Genomic DNA, 13,583 nt, shown 5'->3' on the forward strand with positions numbered 1-13,583 from the left:
ATAAAAAAAAACAAAAAAAAAAACCCCAAAAAACAAACAAAACAGACCTGTACATCCAAAGAGTTATATTTTGGTTTCATCAGTCCAGACCATTTTCTCCCAGTATTTCACAGGCTTATCTGAATGTTATTGAGCAAACTTTAAAAACACCCTTGAACATCATCTTTGTTCAGCAATGGAGTCCTGCATGGTGAGTGTGCATACAGGCCATGGAGGTTGATAGACTTATTGTTTTCTTTGAAACAATTGAACCTGCTGATTCCAGGCCTTTCTGTAGCTTTCCACAGATAGAAGAGTTGTCCAAGAGCCAAGAACTAATATTTATTCATTACTCACTCCTGTCTTAAATCTTGCATGGAGCACCATGGTCAGTTTGTGGTGAAATTATATTTTTTCCCTTTCCTGACTATGGCCCCAACAGTGATCACCGGAAGGTTCAGTAGTTTAAAAATTCTTCTGTAACCAATGCCATTAGTATGGGTTGCAACAAGTTTACAAAAGGTCTTGAGTCAACTCACTTGTTTTACTCATCGTGAGAGGTTTCTTGTGTGACACCATGGTAATGAGACACTTTATAGACCATCAATTGAACAAGCTGATATTTTTCACTAAATAGCAGGATTGCTTTCTAATAGATTTCAGCTGGTGTCATGATTTCCCATTGCTTTTTGTGTGTTTTTTAGGCCTTGTGCGCATACTGCGGTTTTTTTGCCATGGTTTTTGCTGCAGAATTGGTGCAGTTTTTGTTCATAAGCTTCATGCAGTCCTTCCCCAGCATAGTCTATGAGAAATCCAAAATGCTGCGCAGTGTTTTTTTCTTTACCTTACAGGTTTTGCTGCAAAATTTCTGCAGCAAAAAGTAGTAGTATGTCACTTTTCTGTGATTGTCCGTGTTCAATGTAAAAAAAAAACAAAACGCAGGGACAAAACCGCAGGCAAAACAGTGGTAAATCTGCACCAAACCCCAGTAAAAACGCATGCATTTTTGGTGCGTTTTTTTCCGTAGATAGGTGCGTTTTTCGCTGGAGAAACAAATCCGCAGTGGGTGTACATAGGCTGGTGTGTGCAATACTTTGTCCCATGCCAATTCTCCTTATTACACAATTTCAATCCTTTATTCAGTCGTCACAACAGCATAAATTAAAAAGGGAATTTTATTTTATCAAAACGTGGTATATACTGCCTAATAGTATCAATAAAAATGCCATGCAATGCCATACAAAAAAAAACACCCCTCACCCAACTCCATTGACTGAATTATTTTTCTCCATGTATCAGATAAATGGTGGAAAAAAAATATTTTTACTACTAATAAAAAATACGAACAGTACAGCAAGACAGTCTGTCCAGACGGGGCATAGCAGGTCATTTTTTTATATCCCAATGAATGCTATAAAACAAAAAATATTACTTTTTTCCCTCCATAATTTCTCCACACTTGAAATTTATAGAGGTAACGTCAGTGGTATCGGCCACCTGCCTCCCGATAAAGCAAGCAATGCCAGATAAGCCTCCGCAGACCATTTTAATTTTCTTGTTTACATTTCCCCCCCTCCCCACCACTTCTTCCAAGAGCCATAACTTTTTTTTTTCCCCAACAACGTACCTGTATGTGGGCTTGTTTTTTTTGCAGGATGAGTTAGAATTTTAAATCACATATCTATTTTACCACAATATGTATTAAAAAAAAAAAAAAAAAAAAAAAAAAAAAGGGGAAAAAAATTCCAAGTGGGATGAAAAGGTTTAAGAAAAAAAAATAAAAAAAAAATAAGAAATTCAGCCATTTTTAAAGGTGTTTTGCTTTTAATGGCATTTAATGTATGATTAAAAGTGACCAGAAAACATGTAGTCAGAACAATTAAAGTGATACCAAACCTCCATGCTTTAAAGTTTAATAGGGAAAAAATAAAAACACAGTGGAACCTTGGTTAACGAGAACAATCCGTTCTGGGAGTGTGCTTGTAAACCAAGTTACTCGTTCAGCAAAGCAAGATTTCCTATAGGAAATCATTGCAATGCAAACAATTAGTTCCACAACTTGTAAAGTGTCCCATCCTGGTCCCCTATTGTGTCATTCCACACGTACAAAAACACGTGCATATTATGCTCACCTTACCTTCCGTTCCATTGCCGGCCTCCTGGAACTTGCAGTTCGCCCGTACAGGATGTGTATCGGGTAACCATCGCAACCGATGACGGACATTCCGTTCCAAACGCGCTGACGTCAAAAGGCAGGAGCCGCTTGCCTCCGATTGGCCAGCGCGCTGCCTTTGAGTAGCAGCTGACAGGGAGAGTTCCTCCTTCGTCGCAATGGTTACCGGATACACATTCTGTAGCGGCTAACTACAAGAACCATGGTTAGCCGATACACATCCTGTACGGGTGAACTGCAAGTTCCAGGAGGCTGGCGAGGGAACGGAAGGTAAGGTGAGCATAATGTGTGTGTGTGCTTGTGTGGACTGCAAGAGCGGGTTAAAGTGCGGTGGATGGACGGAACCGGAAGTGTGTGCGGTATTTTGCTTGTACAGCACAGCTTGCTCGTAAACAGAGTTACAAATTTACAGCAAGCTTTGCTCGTTAAGCGAAATACTCGCTAACTGGGTTACTCGGTAAGCGAGGTTCCACTGTAATTTGGTTTGTCTCACCATTTTTAGAGATCTAACTTCTCAGTCTTAAGCTGCAACATGATTTTTGTAGGTGGTGTGACTGGCACTGGCACTGTTTTTTTTCCTTTTGGACTTTCTGGATGGGACTACACCATTTTTTAATTACCGTATTTTTCGCTTTATAAGACGCACCTGATTATAAGACGCACCCCCAAATTTGGTGAAGGAAAAGAGATTTTTTTTTTTTAATGGTAAATGGGGTCCATCTTATAATGCCAGTGTCCCTCTAACAAATCATATAGGGTATATGTCCCTCATAGCCCCCCATCCTAAAATTAGCCCCCTTAATCTGGATATGGCCCCCTTATATTGAATATAGCCCCCTTGTGATGGCACACGTTCCCCTGTGCTGCCTATGGTCCCCTATGGATTGCACACGTTCCCGTGTTAGATAACGCCCCCATGCTGCTGCCCATGGCCCCTATAGATCGCACAAGTCCCCCTGTGTTAGATATCGCCCCCATAGTGCTGCCCATGGCCCCTATATAGATCGCACAAGTCCCCCTGTGTCAGATATCGCCCCCATAGTGCTGCCCATGGCCCCTATATAGATCGCACAAGTCCCCCTGTGTCAGATATCGCCCCCATAGTGCTGCCCATGGCCCCTATAGATCGCACAAGTCCCCCTGTGTCAGATATCGCCCCCATAGTGCTGCCCATGGCCCCTATAGATCGCACAAGTCCCCCTGTGTCAGATATCGCCCCCATAGTGCTGCCCATGGCCCCTATATAGATCGCACAAGTCCCCCTGTGTCAGATATCGCCCCCATAGTGCTGCCCATGGCCCCTATATAGATCGCACAAGTCCCCCTGTGTCAGATATGGCCCCCATAGTGCTGCCCATGGCCCCTATATAGATCGCACAAGTCCCCCTGTGTTATATATCGCCCCCATAGTGCTGCCCATGGCCCCTATATAGATTGCACAAGTCCCCCTGTGTCAGATATGGCCCCTAGGCTGCTGCCCAAAGTAAAATAAACCCCTCTTTCCTTATCTGCTCCAGCGCTGAGCTCCCTCCTGTCTGCTCCGTGCTTCTGTTCTTCCACTTCCTGGTTCAGTGCGGTCATGTGATCGGCACAGCAGACTGAGCTCTCTGCCTGATTACAGTGGAAGCAGGGACACGGGGAGAAACGCTGCAGGGTAAGTAAAGATTTTTTATTTTAGAATGAGCAGCAGCCTGGGGGCCAAATCTAACACAGGGGTGGGCATGTGCGATCACACTGGGACGCAGGCTCATATAATATGCACCGCTCACCAGCCCCTCACTGCGTGTGATTTCAGCACCATTGGAGATGGACAGCGGCTGTGCATATTATATGAGCGGGTGCAGGAGATCAAAGGCAGCGTTCCCATGTGCTCCAGAGCTGCTGCCCCCACCTCGCCTGGACGCTGCAGTGTACATATACATATACCACCCCCCCCCCCCCCCCGTATATTCGGCTTATAAGACGCACCCCCTACTTTCCCCCAAAATTTGGGGGAACAAAAGTGCGTCTTATAAAGCGAAAAATACGGTACTTAAATTTTTAATGGTAAAAAAAGCAAGGCGTGTTATTTGAATTTATTTATTCTTAAGGGACTTGAACCTGCAATCATCTAATTGTTTGTACTATATACACTAATATTGCAGTATATACTGAAGATCACAGTCTTCCATGACACTCAGCCTAAGCTTCACTGGAATACTAAGATGGCAGTGGAGGGAACTTAAGCAGACCCCTGGCTGCCATGGCAGACCATCAGTGGCACTTCATTTGTTTGCAGCCGTCAGATCCCAGCAGTGATCGGAGATCAGTACTGGCACTGCTGTTAGACACAGATGCCAGCTATATAATATAGTTGCCATCTTGCACATGTGGAGGTAGCCCCCCCATTCACGCTCTCGCAAGCACCGATACATTTATGTCATTTTGCGTTAAGGGACATGATATTCCACTTAATCAAATAAGAGAAAAAAAAAAAAAAAACAAACAACACTCAACAGGCTATGCACAAAACTGATTTACATACTTACCTGTGCTTTGCTTTCTAATACGTTTTGCTCGAATTTCTTGGACAAGTTCAGTATTTAAATTCGACCAGTCACCAGTTGCCGATGGCGCCTCACTTAAATTGTCACTGGTCACTAGTTGTTCTTTGTGTGGGCTAGCAGTAGGCGATTCGGGCTCGTCTTTTATAGTTATAGGTTTTCCTTCACTTTCAGCACCTTATAAAAATGAACAGTTTAATACTTAATGCAATTTCATCAACGAGAAAGAAACACTAATGTAGATCAGATAAAACACATTTGATGGTCAAGAGCGTAAAGAAAAAAGCTCTAAGGACCGAGGCTACAAAGCATGAGAGGTACCTAAACAGGAGTGAAAGTTGAGTGAGCTCTCGATTAGTATGGCCCTTAGAAAAAGACAATAACCGTGATGAGTGACCATGCTCACCATAGCTCTTTACTCGATCGAGCATCGGAGTTTGAAAATGCTCCAGTTTCCCCATTGACTTACATTATACTCTGTATTCAAGTCACCCAGATGCTCGATTGAGCAACGAGCGGTGGCAAGCACGCTCACTAGTCACTAGATACTACTGAAAGGCCAAGCTTTGACATTTGCATACTTTAAACTGACAAAACAAAAAAATATTTTCCGGTATGTACAGTTGCAATGTAAACTATTCAACCGACACTGCAAATTGGGCTCTGGGCAAAACTGAAACTGAGGAAAAAAAAAAAAACAAACAAAAAAACCAAAAACAACTTAACACCATCTCAAACAATACAAGTGGTTTCTTCACATTCATCACAAAACGCCATTTTTAATGACTTCTGCAGGCTGAGTAGTAACCTCTTCATGACAAGCGTCTTATTACTTTAGCCGATATGACCTGCTGCAAATATGATGCAGTGTCTGGCACCAACTTTTGGCAGGGCTCCCAAGAAATCTTACACCATTCTTCACAGGCAATGGCCCCATTTCAGATAAGATTTTCAATGGGGTTCAAATAAGGAGGCTCCCAGCCACTCAATCTTCTAGGATTTAATCAGAAAGAAAACTAAAAAAGGTGACTGAGGTATGCAAAGGATTATTGTTCTGCTGGACTCTCCAATGATGCCCTTTCAGCTTCCGCACAGTTGGCATGCCCCCTGTATGCTAGGATTTCCTGATTCTTCAATTAATCCATCTGGTCTGCCATACTGCACATTTTCAATATCAGAGGATACAAAGATGTCTCATTTTATCATAGTATCTTTGCCTTGTGCCACTGTAGGAAGGGTGTCATATTCAAGGTACATTTCATTCCACCTGAAGATATGCTGCTCATCTAAAGTTTCAGTTTTGCTTCATCACTACATAAAATAGAATCTCCAAACTACTGGCTTATTTATATGGTTTTGAAGAAATAGAGCCAACTTTGTGCTGTTCGGTCAGTACAGGTGTAAATCTTGAAGGTTTGTCAGAGTTTAGATTGCACCTTAAGACTGAAAGCTCAGTGCCTGCTGCCATCTAATCTTGCTACAGGTAGTTTTGTAAAAAATTGAGGCTTTTTTACCACCAGGAATCTGGTGGTGGCCATTAATTGCCTTCTCTTTCTGCTCTATTCTGGTAATGTAAGCCAGTGTTGGACCTTTCACCTAATTTTTCATGTTGAACTTTACACAGGATGCAATAATGGCTGCAGAGCGAAATGAAAGCTTTTCTTTTAAAGGAGTTGTCCGGCCTAAAGTGGCAAGTTTGTAGTCACACTGACTGCAAACGTATGAATCATCCCAGCAATCGGACTTTGAGCTGCAAGGATTTGCTGTGTTCAGAGCTGGGAATAGCAGTAACATGACCAGAATTCTGAGATATGCATGTTCCCAGCCTTGCTCCACACAATTTTATTGAGCAAGGTTGCGCCAAGTGGACGGCCATACCCACTCAATACATATTTGTATGGAGTGACGCCACGCCCAACAGTTGGGTTCTGGCTGGGAACGTGCATAGCACACAGTCACGTCACCATAATTCCCAGCTCAAAAACTGGTGAATCCATGAAGTGCAAATGCGTGCGCTGGGTGGATTCATAAGTCTGCAATCACAGAGTGACTGTAAAATTATTACATTAGCCTGGACAAGCCCTTTAATTTTGCCTCTTCATTGTGCATATATTAGCAAATCAACGTATTAGACACCTAATGAGTTAACTTTTGTAAAGGGATTGTCCGGCCTTAGAGTGACCGCAGACTTGTAGCCTGTGTGATTACAGACTGGAAGCCTATGTGACTGCAGACTTGTGAATCCACTCATGGCATGCTGTGAGGATTTTTCGGTATTAGAAGCGGTGCAAGCATGACTGCAAATAAGTAATTTCCATAAATGCGGTCATGAGCCGACAAGTTGGGAGGGCCTCGCTCAATTCAAGTGTATTGAGTGAGGCTGGATAGTCTGGTCAGAATGTGGCCGTAAATATGCAAAAGTATACAGCGGGGGCTACACGGCCCCAGTGAAAAAAAAAATCCACCTGGACTTAATGGAATGAGTTAACTTTAATAAGATACCAAGTACCTTAATTGCCAATCTCCACAACAGAGAAGCAAAATTATAATAAATCAGAGGTTTTACCATGCTCTACAGCCCCTATTACATCATGTGTCCAGTTCAACATTTAACATTTCTTGAAAGGTTCATAAACCTGCTAACTATGCTCCCAATTGTATTTCTAGGAACATTCATACAATACCCTACAATACCCATTATGCACAAAACCTTTGTCACAGGACTTCTGAGAGACTAAGGAACCACCTTTTGCATGTCTTCTACAGCATCAAGAGTAAAATCCAGAGGGAATTTGAAACACAAAGGAAGACACTACCAGAAAGCACAGAACAAAAAGTACAACAATACTATTACAGACTACGAACCCTTCTGATCCACAACAAGGAAAAGAAGCTACATAGACTGCGCCTCAATTCAGGACTTAATACAAACAGGTGGAGAACAAAGCCAAAACCTGACAACTTGGACAACCACTCCATTCAAGGCACAAAGGCATCTAACTGTGTTATCAATCTCTCGGATTACAAACCAAACAAAATGGAACGTGCTGTGCTTTCTAGAGGACTCATTTTGTCCTACTAAAGCTCTAGACAAAATTGAACTCTGCAGCGACATGGAAGATTACTTCAGGAGACTACGTCTGAGGGAAGATTTTAGCGATGCAGATGTTTCAGAATCCACCCAGACTGAAAGAAGGATCTTGACAACCAGGAAAAGATCAGATTGGACACCTCCACCAGGACGCAACCCTCATCTGGATAACTATATAGACACTTTCAGACATTTGGTAAAATCCACTTTCCTAGACACACACAGGAGGCAACCATCCAACATCAGTGCCCAGGAGAGAAGGGCCATAAAATCTTTGAAAACCAACAAAGAAATCATCATTAAACCTGCAGACAAGGGGGGTGCAATAGTCATGATGAACAAAGCAGACTACATGAAGGAAGCACACAGACAACTGATGGACACACGCTACTATAAAAAATTGGAGTCTGACCCTACACAGGACTATTACAAGGAGCTTAACAAGTTGGCCTCTTGTCTGCCTGACATATCCATAAGAAATGATGAACTGATACCGGTGAGTCCAAGAATAGGCACATTCTACATGCTTCCCAAAATTCACAAATCTGGAAACCCAGGAAGACCCATCATTTCATGTGTGGGCACCCTCACTGAACAAGTCTCTGGATGGGTAGAGGGTATCCTTAAACCCTTGGTAAGGGATACAACCAGCTACATCCAGGACACTACTGACCTATTGAAAAAACTAATCAGCAATAGGTCCTCTTCCAGAGGGAACCATCCTTGCTACCATGGATGTGGAATCCTTGTACTCGAATATTCCACACCAGGATGGATTAAATGCTTGCAAAAGTTTCCTGGAAAATACAGGAACTGATGCCAATTCTGTGATGAAGCTTACAAAATTCATCCTCACCCATAATTACTTTGCATTTGACAATGACATATCTAACAGGAGACTGGGACTGCAATGGGAAGCAAAATGGCACCACAATATGCAAATCTTTTCATGGCCAAGCTTGAGAGTGACTTTTTATCCTCTTGTCCTATCAGGCCTCTAGCCTACTACCGTTACATTGACGATATTTTAATCATCTGGACAGAGTCGGAGCAGCAGCTGAAGACCTTCCATGAACACTTTAATCAGTTTCATCCCACCATCAACTTAACACTCAACTACTCCTGCACTGAAATCAACTTCTTGGACACCATCATTAAACTACGGAACAATGAAATAGAGACATCCCTGTACAAGAAGCCAATTGACCGTCCAACATACCTGAAATGGGACAGTTTTCATCCAAAACACATAAAAAACTCCATTGTATACAGCCAGGCTATCAGGTACAATCGGATATGTTCCAACAGTACAGATAGAGACAATCACCTTGAGGGCCTCAGAAAGACCTTTCTGAATCAAGGCTACCACCCAAGAACAATTGAAAACCAGATTACAAGAGCCACCAGAATATCAAGAAACCATCTCCTACATTATAAAACTAAAGAAGAAAACAACCGGGTCCCTCTTGTAGTCACCTACAATCCACATCTGGAGGTGTTTAGAGGAGCTGCACGGAAAATACAACCATTACTGCAAAAAGATGCCCGGTTAAAAAGGGAATTTTGTTTACTTACCGTAAATTCCTTTTCTTCTAGCTCCTATTGGGAGACCCAGACAATTGGTGTATAGCTTCTGCCTCTGGAGGCCACACAAAGTATTACACTTTAAAAAGTGTAACCCCTCCCCTCTGCCTATACACCCTCCCGTGGACCACGGGCTCCTCAATTTTGGTGCAAAAGCAGGAAGGAGAAAACTTATAAATTGGTCTAGGGTAAATTCAATCCGAAGGATGTTCGGAGAACTGAAGACCATGAACCAAAAGAACAATTCAACATCAACAACATGTGTACACAAAAGAACAACCAGCCCAAAGGGCACAGGGGTGGGTGCTGGGTCTCCCAATAGGAGCTAGAAGAAAAGGAATTTACGGTAAACAAAATTAAAATTCCCTTTTTCTTTGTCGCTCCATTGGGAGACCCAGACAATTGGGACGTCCAAGAGCAGTCCCTGGGTGGGTAAAAGAATACCTCAATAAAAAGCCGAAAACTGCCCCCTCTTACAGGTGGGCAACCGCCGCCTGAAGGACTCGCCTAGCTAGACTGGCGTCTGCCGAAGCATAGGTATGCACTTGATAGTGTTTCGTGAAAGTGTGCAGACTAGACCACGTAGCTGCCTGACACACGTGCTGAGCCGTCGCCCGATGCCGCAATGCCCAGGACGCACCTACGGCTCTGGTAGAATGGACTTTCAGCCCTGAAGGGAGCGGAAGCCCAGAAGATCGGTAAGCCTCGAGAATCGGTTCCTTGATCCACCGAGCCAAGGATGACTTGGAGGCCTGAGAGCCCTTACGCTGGCCAGCGACAAGGACAAAGAGCGCATCTGAACTGCGCAGGGGCGCCGTGCGAGACACGTAGACCCGGAGTGCTCTCACTAGATCCAAAGAGTGCAAATCCTTTTCACACTGGTGAATTGGATTAGGGCAAAAGGAAGGCAAGGAGATATCCTGATTTAGATGAAAAGGGGATACCACCTTAGGGAGAAAATCCGGGACAGACGCAGAACCACCTTATCCTGGTGAAAAACCAGGAAGGGGGCTTTGCATGACAGCGCTGCAAGCTCACTCTCCGAAGAGATGTGACTGCCACCAGGAAGGCCACCTTCTGCGAAAGACGGAAGAGCGAGATATCCCGCAGCGGCTCAAAAGGCGGCTTTTGAAGAGCCGTCAGGACCCTGTTAAGATCCCAAGGTTCCAACGGACGTTTGTAAGGTGGGACCATGTGGCAGACCCCCTGCAGGAACGTGCGGACCTGCGGAAGCCTGGCTAGACGCTTTTGAAAAAACACGGAGAGCGCCGATACTTGGCCCTTGAGAGAGCCGAGGGACAAACCCGTGTCCATTCCAGATTGTAGGAATGAAAGGAATGTGGGTAAGGCAAACGGCCATGGAGGAAAGCAGTTATCAGCGCACCAGGATAGAAAGATTTGCCAAGACCTGTAATAGATCTTGGCGGACGTTGGCTTCCTGGCTTGTCTCATGGTGGCAATGACATCCTGAGATAACCCTGAAGACGCTAGGAGCCAGGACTCAATGGCCACACAGTCAGGTTGAGGGCCACAGAATTCAGATGGAAAAACGGGCCTTGTGACAGCAAGTCTGGGCGGTCTGGAAGTGCCCACGGTTGACCCACCGTGAGATGCCACAGATCCGGATACCACGACCGCCTCGGCCAGTCTGGAGCGACGAGAATGGCGCGACGGCAGTCGGACCTGATCTTGCGTAGTACCCTGGGCAGCATCGCCAGAGGGGGAAACACATAAGGCAGTCGAAACTGCGACCAATCCTGGACTAAAGCATCCGCTGCCAGAGCTCTGTGATCCTGAGACCGTGCCATGAAGGCCGGGACCTTCCATTTGTCCATAGACTGTGCAATGGATTAAGAAAGTGACAGAGTTTCTCAGCGAAAGAGGCCAATGACGGTGACTCTGTCCCTGCAGCCTGCTCAGGAGGAGCAGGGGGATCTACATGAGCCGAGGGGCCCACCAGTGCCCTAGGCTCCGGCTGAGCAAGCGTGGCAGGAGTCGAGCATTGATCACAGTGAGGGTAGGTGGATCCCGCAGGCAACATAGCCCCACAAGAGGTATAGGCTGCGAAAAAAACCTGTGCCTTAGGGGCTTTGCTCCTTGTGGACGACATGCTGTAAGCAATAAGTGTCCCTTAGGAGAGCGACCACTGAGGGTATATGGGAAAGGCACCCTAGGGGAACCAGCACCGGGTGACCGGTGCGGCTTACCAACCGCTGGTATCCTCCAGATTCCCTGCCGTGGGTCCCCCGGAGCTGTAGAGCTGTGCAGCTGCAGCATACACCGGCAGAATGCCAAACATGGCCGCCGGAGCTCTCAAGGGGGGAGTGGAGCCATGGGCGGCGCCGGCCAAAGGCGGGAATCTGGAGGCCCCATAGTGGTCAACGAGAGGGGAGGGGAGACATGCAAAGATGCTCCAGCCCTCTGTCGGTAATCCCGCCCTTACCCCTGACAGGCAGGCCCGGGGGCGGGATTTTTCGCGACTAGGCCGCGATGAAGCCGGGGACTAAATTTAAGGCCGTGCCCGACAAGCAGGCATGGTCGGCGCGGAAGTCCGATGAAAAAACAACGGACGGCGCTACTGGGGAGAAAGGCGACCTCTCTCCCCGTACCGTCCCCACATGGGGACACAGAGTACCTTCAAGGTGCAGGGCCCGGTCCCTGGGGATGAAAACGCTCCGGTCCAGCAGGTTCCACCAGGGGCTGTGGATGGAGCACGGTCTCAGCAGGTGAATGACCGGTGAGGCTCCCACTTCTCCCAGAGCCGCATAAGGGATGGTGAAGGAGACGGCATGTGGCTCCAGCCTGTGTACCCGCAAAGGGTACCTCAACCTTAACAACACCGCCGACATAGTGGGGTGAGAAGGGAGCATGCCGGGGACCCCTAGGGGCCCTCTTTTCTTCCATCCGTCATACTATGTATGAGAAATCTTTTTTTTTTTTTTTCTATGAGTGGATGTGTGCCTCCTTCCACACAAAGCATAAAACTGAGGAGCCCGTGGTCCACGGGAGGGTGTATAGGCAGAGGGGAGGGGTTACACTTTTTAAAGTGTAATACTTTGTGTGGCCTCCAGAGGCAGAAGCTATACACCAATTGTCTGGGTCTCCCAACGGACTGACAAAGAAAATCTATTTTTCCAGACCCCCCACTTCTGTGTTTTAGACAGCCCCCAAATCTAAGAAGCATCATTGTCAGAAGCTCCCTGTCCTCTCCAACAACAAGAGGAACATTTCCCTGCAACCAGAAAAAATGTAAGACCTGTCCATTAATATTGACAACGGACAAGATAAAGATTCCCAGATCCCATCAGGACTACAAGATCCCAGGTACCTTCAGCTGCACCACAACTAATGTGGTGTACTTAATTATATGTACCAAATGTCCAACTGGGGTTCTGTATGTAGGGGAGACCGGACAACAGCTCAGGACAAGGATGAATTCTCACCGCCACACAATTAGAGAAAAAAGGACGGATCTACCTGTGGCCACACATTTTTGTAACTCAGACCACAGCATCATGGACATGAAATTGCTGGTATTGAAAGGAAATTTCAAGTCCCAGAGAGATAGGAGACTCTGGGAGTACAAACTTATGATGACCTTTGACACATTCAGAGCAGGAATGAATGTGTCTCATGGATTCATGTCTTTTTACATCAGTTAAAAGATGTGCTCCTCTGACCTTCCGAGCGTGTCACAGCCTGGACCAGACCCTGATCAGAGGACAATAAAACTTTCACACTGAACTGCAGCAAAATTTATGGCCACAACAGTTTGCCCCCCCCCCTGCCATAGAGATAGTTCTGTTTTATATAACTTGTTTTTTTTGTTTGTTTTTTTTTTTTACTGCACTATTCCAAGTCCTGTTGTGTATAAATATGTGACTTCAGATTTTGTGTTATACCATGCCTGATGAAGAGACCTGAGTAGTCTCGAAAGCTTGCAATTATTACCATCTTTTCAGTTAGCCATTAAAAGGTATCAACCACTGAGGACTTCAGTTCTTTTAAACAAATTTTTTTTTATCTCTACTGGCTAACACGGTACAAAGATATATTTTACTTGTAGGAACATTCAGTCCTTTTCCCCGATTGTGCAAAGAAATCTCCCACCTTTTTGGACCACACTCTTGGCAACACAAGAATTTTGGTTAACTTGCTTTTGAGAAACGGGCAAGGATTCTTCAGGAGCATTGTCAGAAGCAGGTGTTTGACC

General features: G+C 45.3%; 1 protein-coding gene across 3 annotated transcripts in view; it reads right to left on the reverse strand.

Moving 5' to 3' along the window:
* The window catches only part of LOC142243231 (uncharacterized), a 150,147-nt gene that overhangs the window by 15,307 nt on the left and 121,257 nt on the right, over window positions 1-13,583 (reverse strand). For all 3 annotated transcript variants that reach the window (XM_075314910.1, XM_075314909.1, XM_075314908.1), the window contains exon 15: window positions 4,681-4,872. In XM_075314910.1, the coding sequence (XP_075171025.1) occupies window positions 4,681-4,872 (192 nt within the window). The remainder of the gene's footprint in view (window positions 1-4,680; window positions 4,873-13,583) is intronic.

Source organism: Anomaloglossus baeobatrachus, chromosome 6, assembly GCF_048569485.1.
Source record: "Anomaloglossus baeobatrachus isolate aAnoBae1 chromosome 6, aAnoBae1.hap1, whole genome shotgun sequence".
NCBI classification, from domain to species: Eukaryota; Metazoa; Chordata; class Amphibia; order Anura; family Aromobatidae; genus Anomaloglossus; species Anomaloglossus baeobatrachus.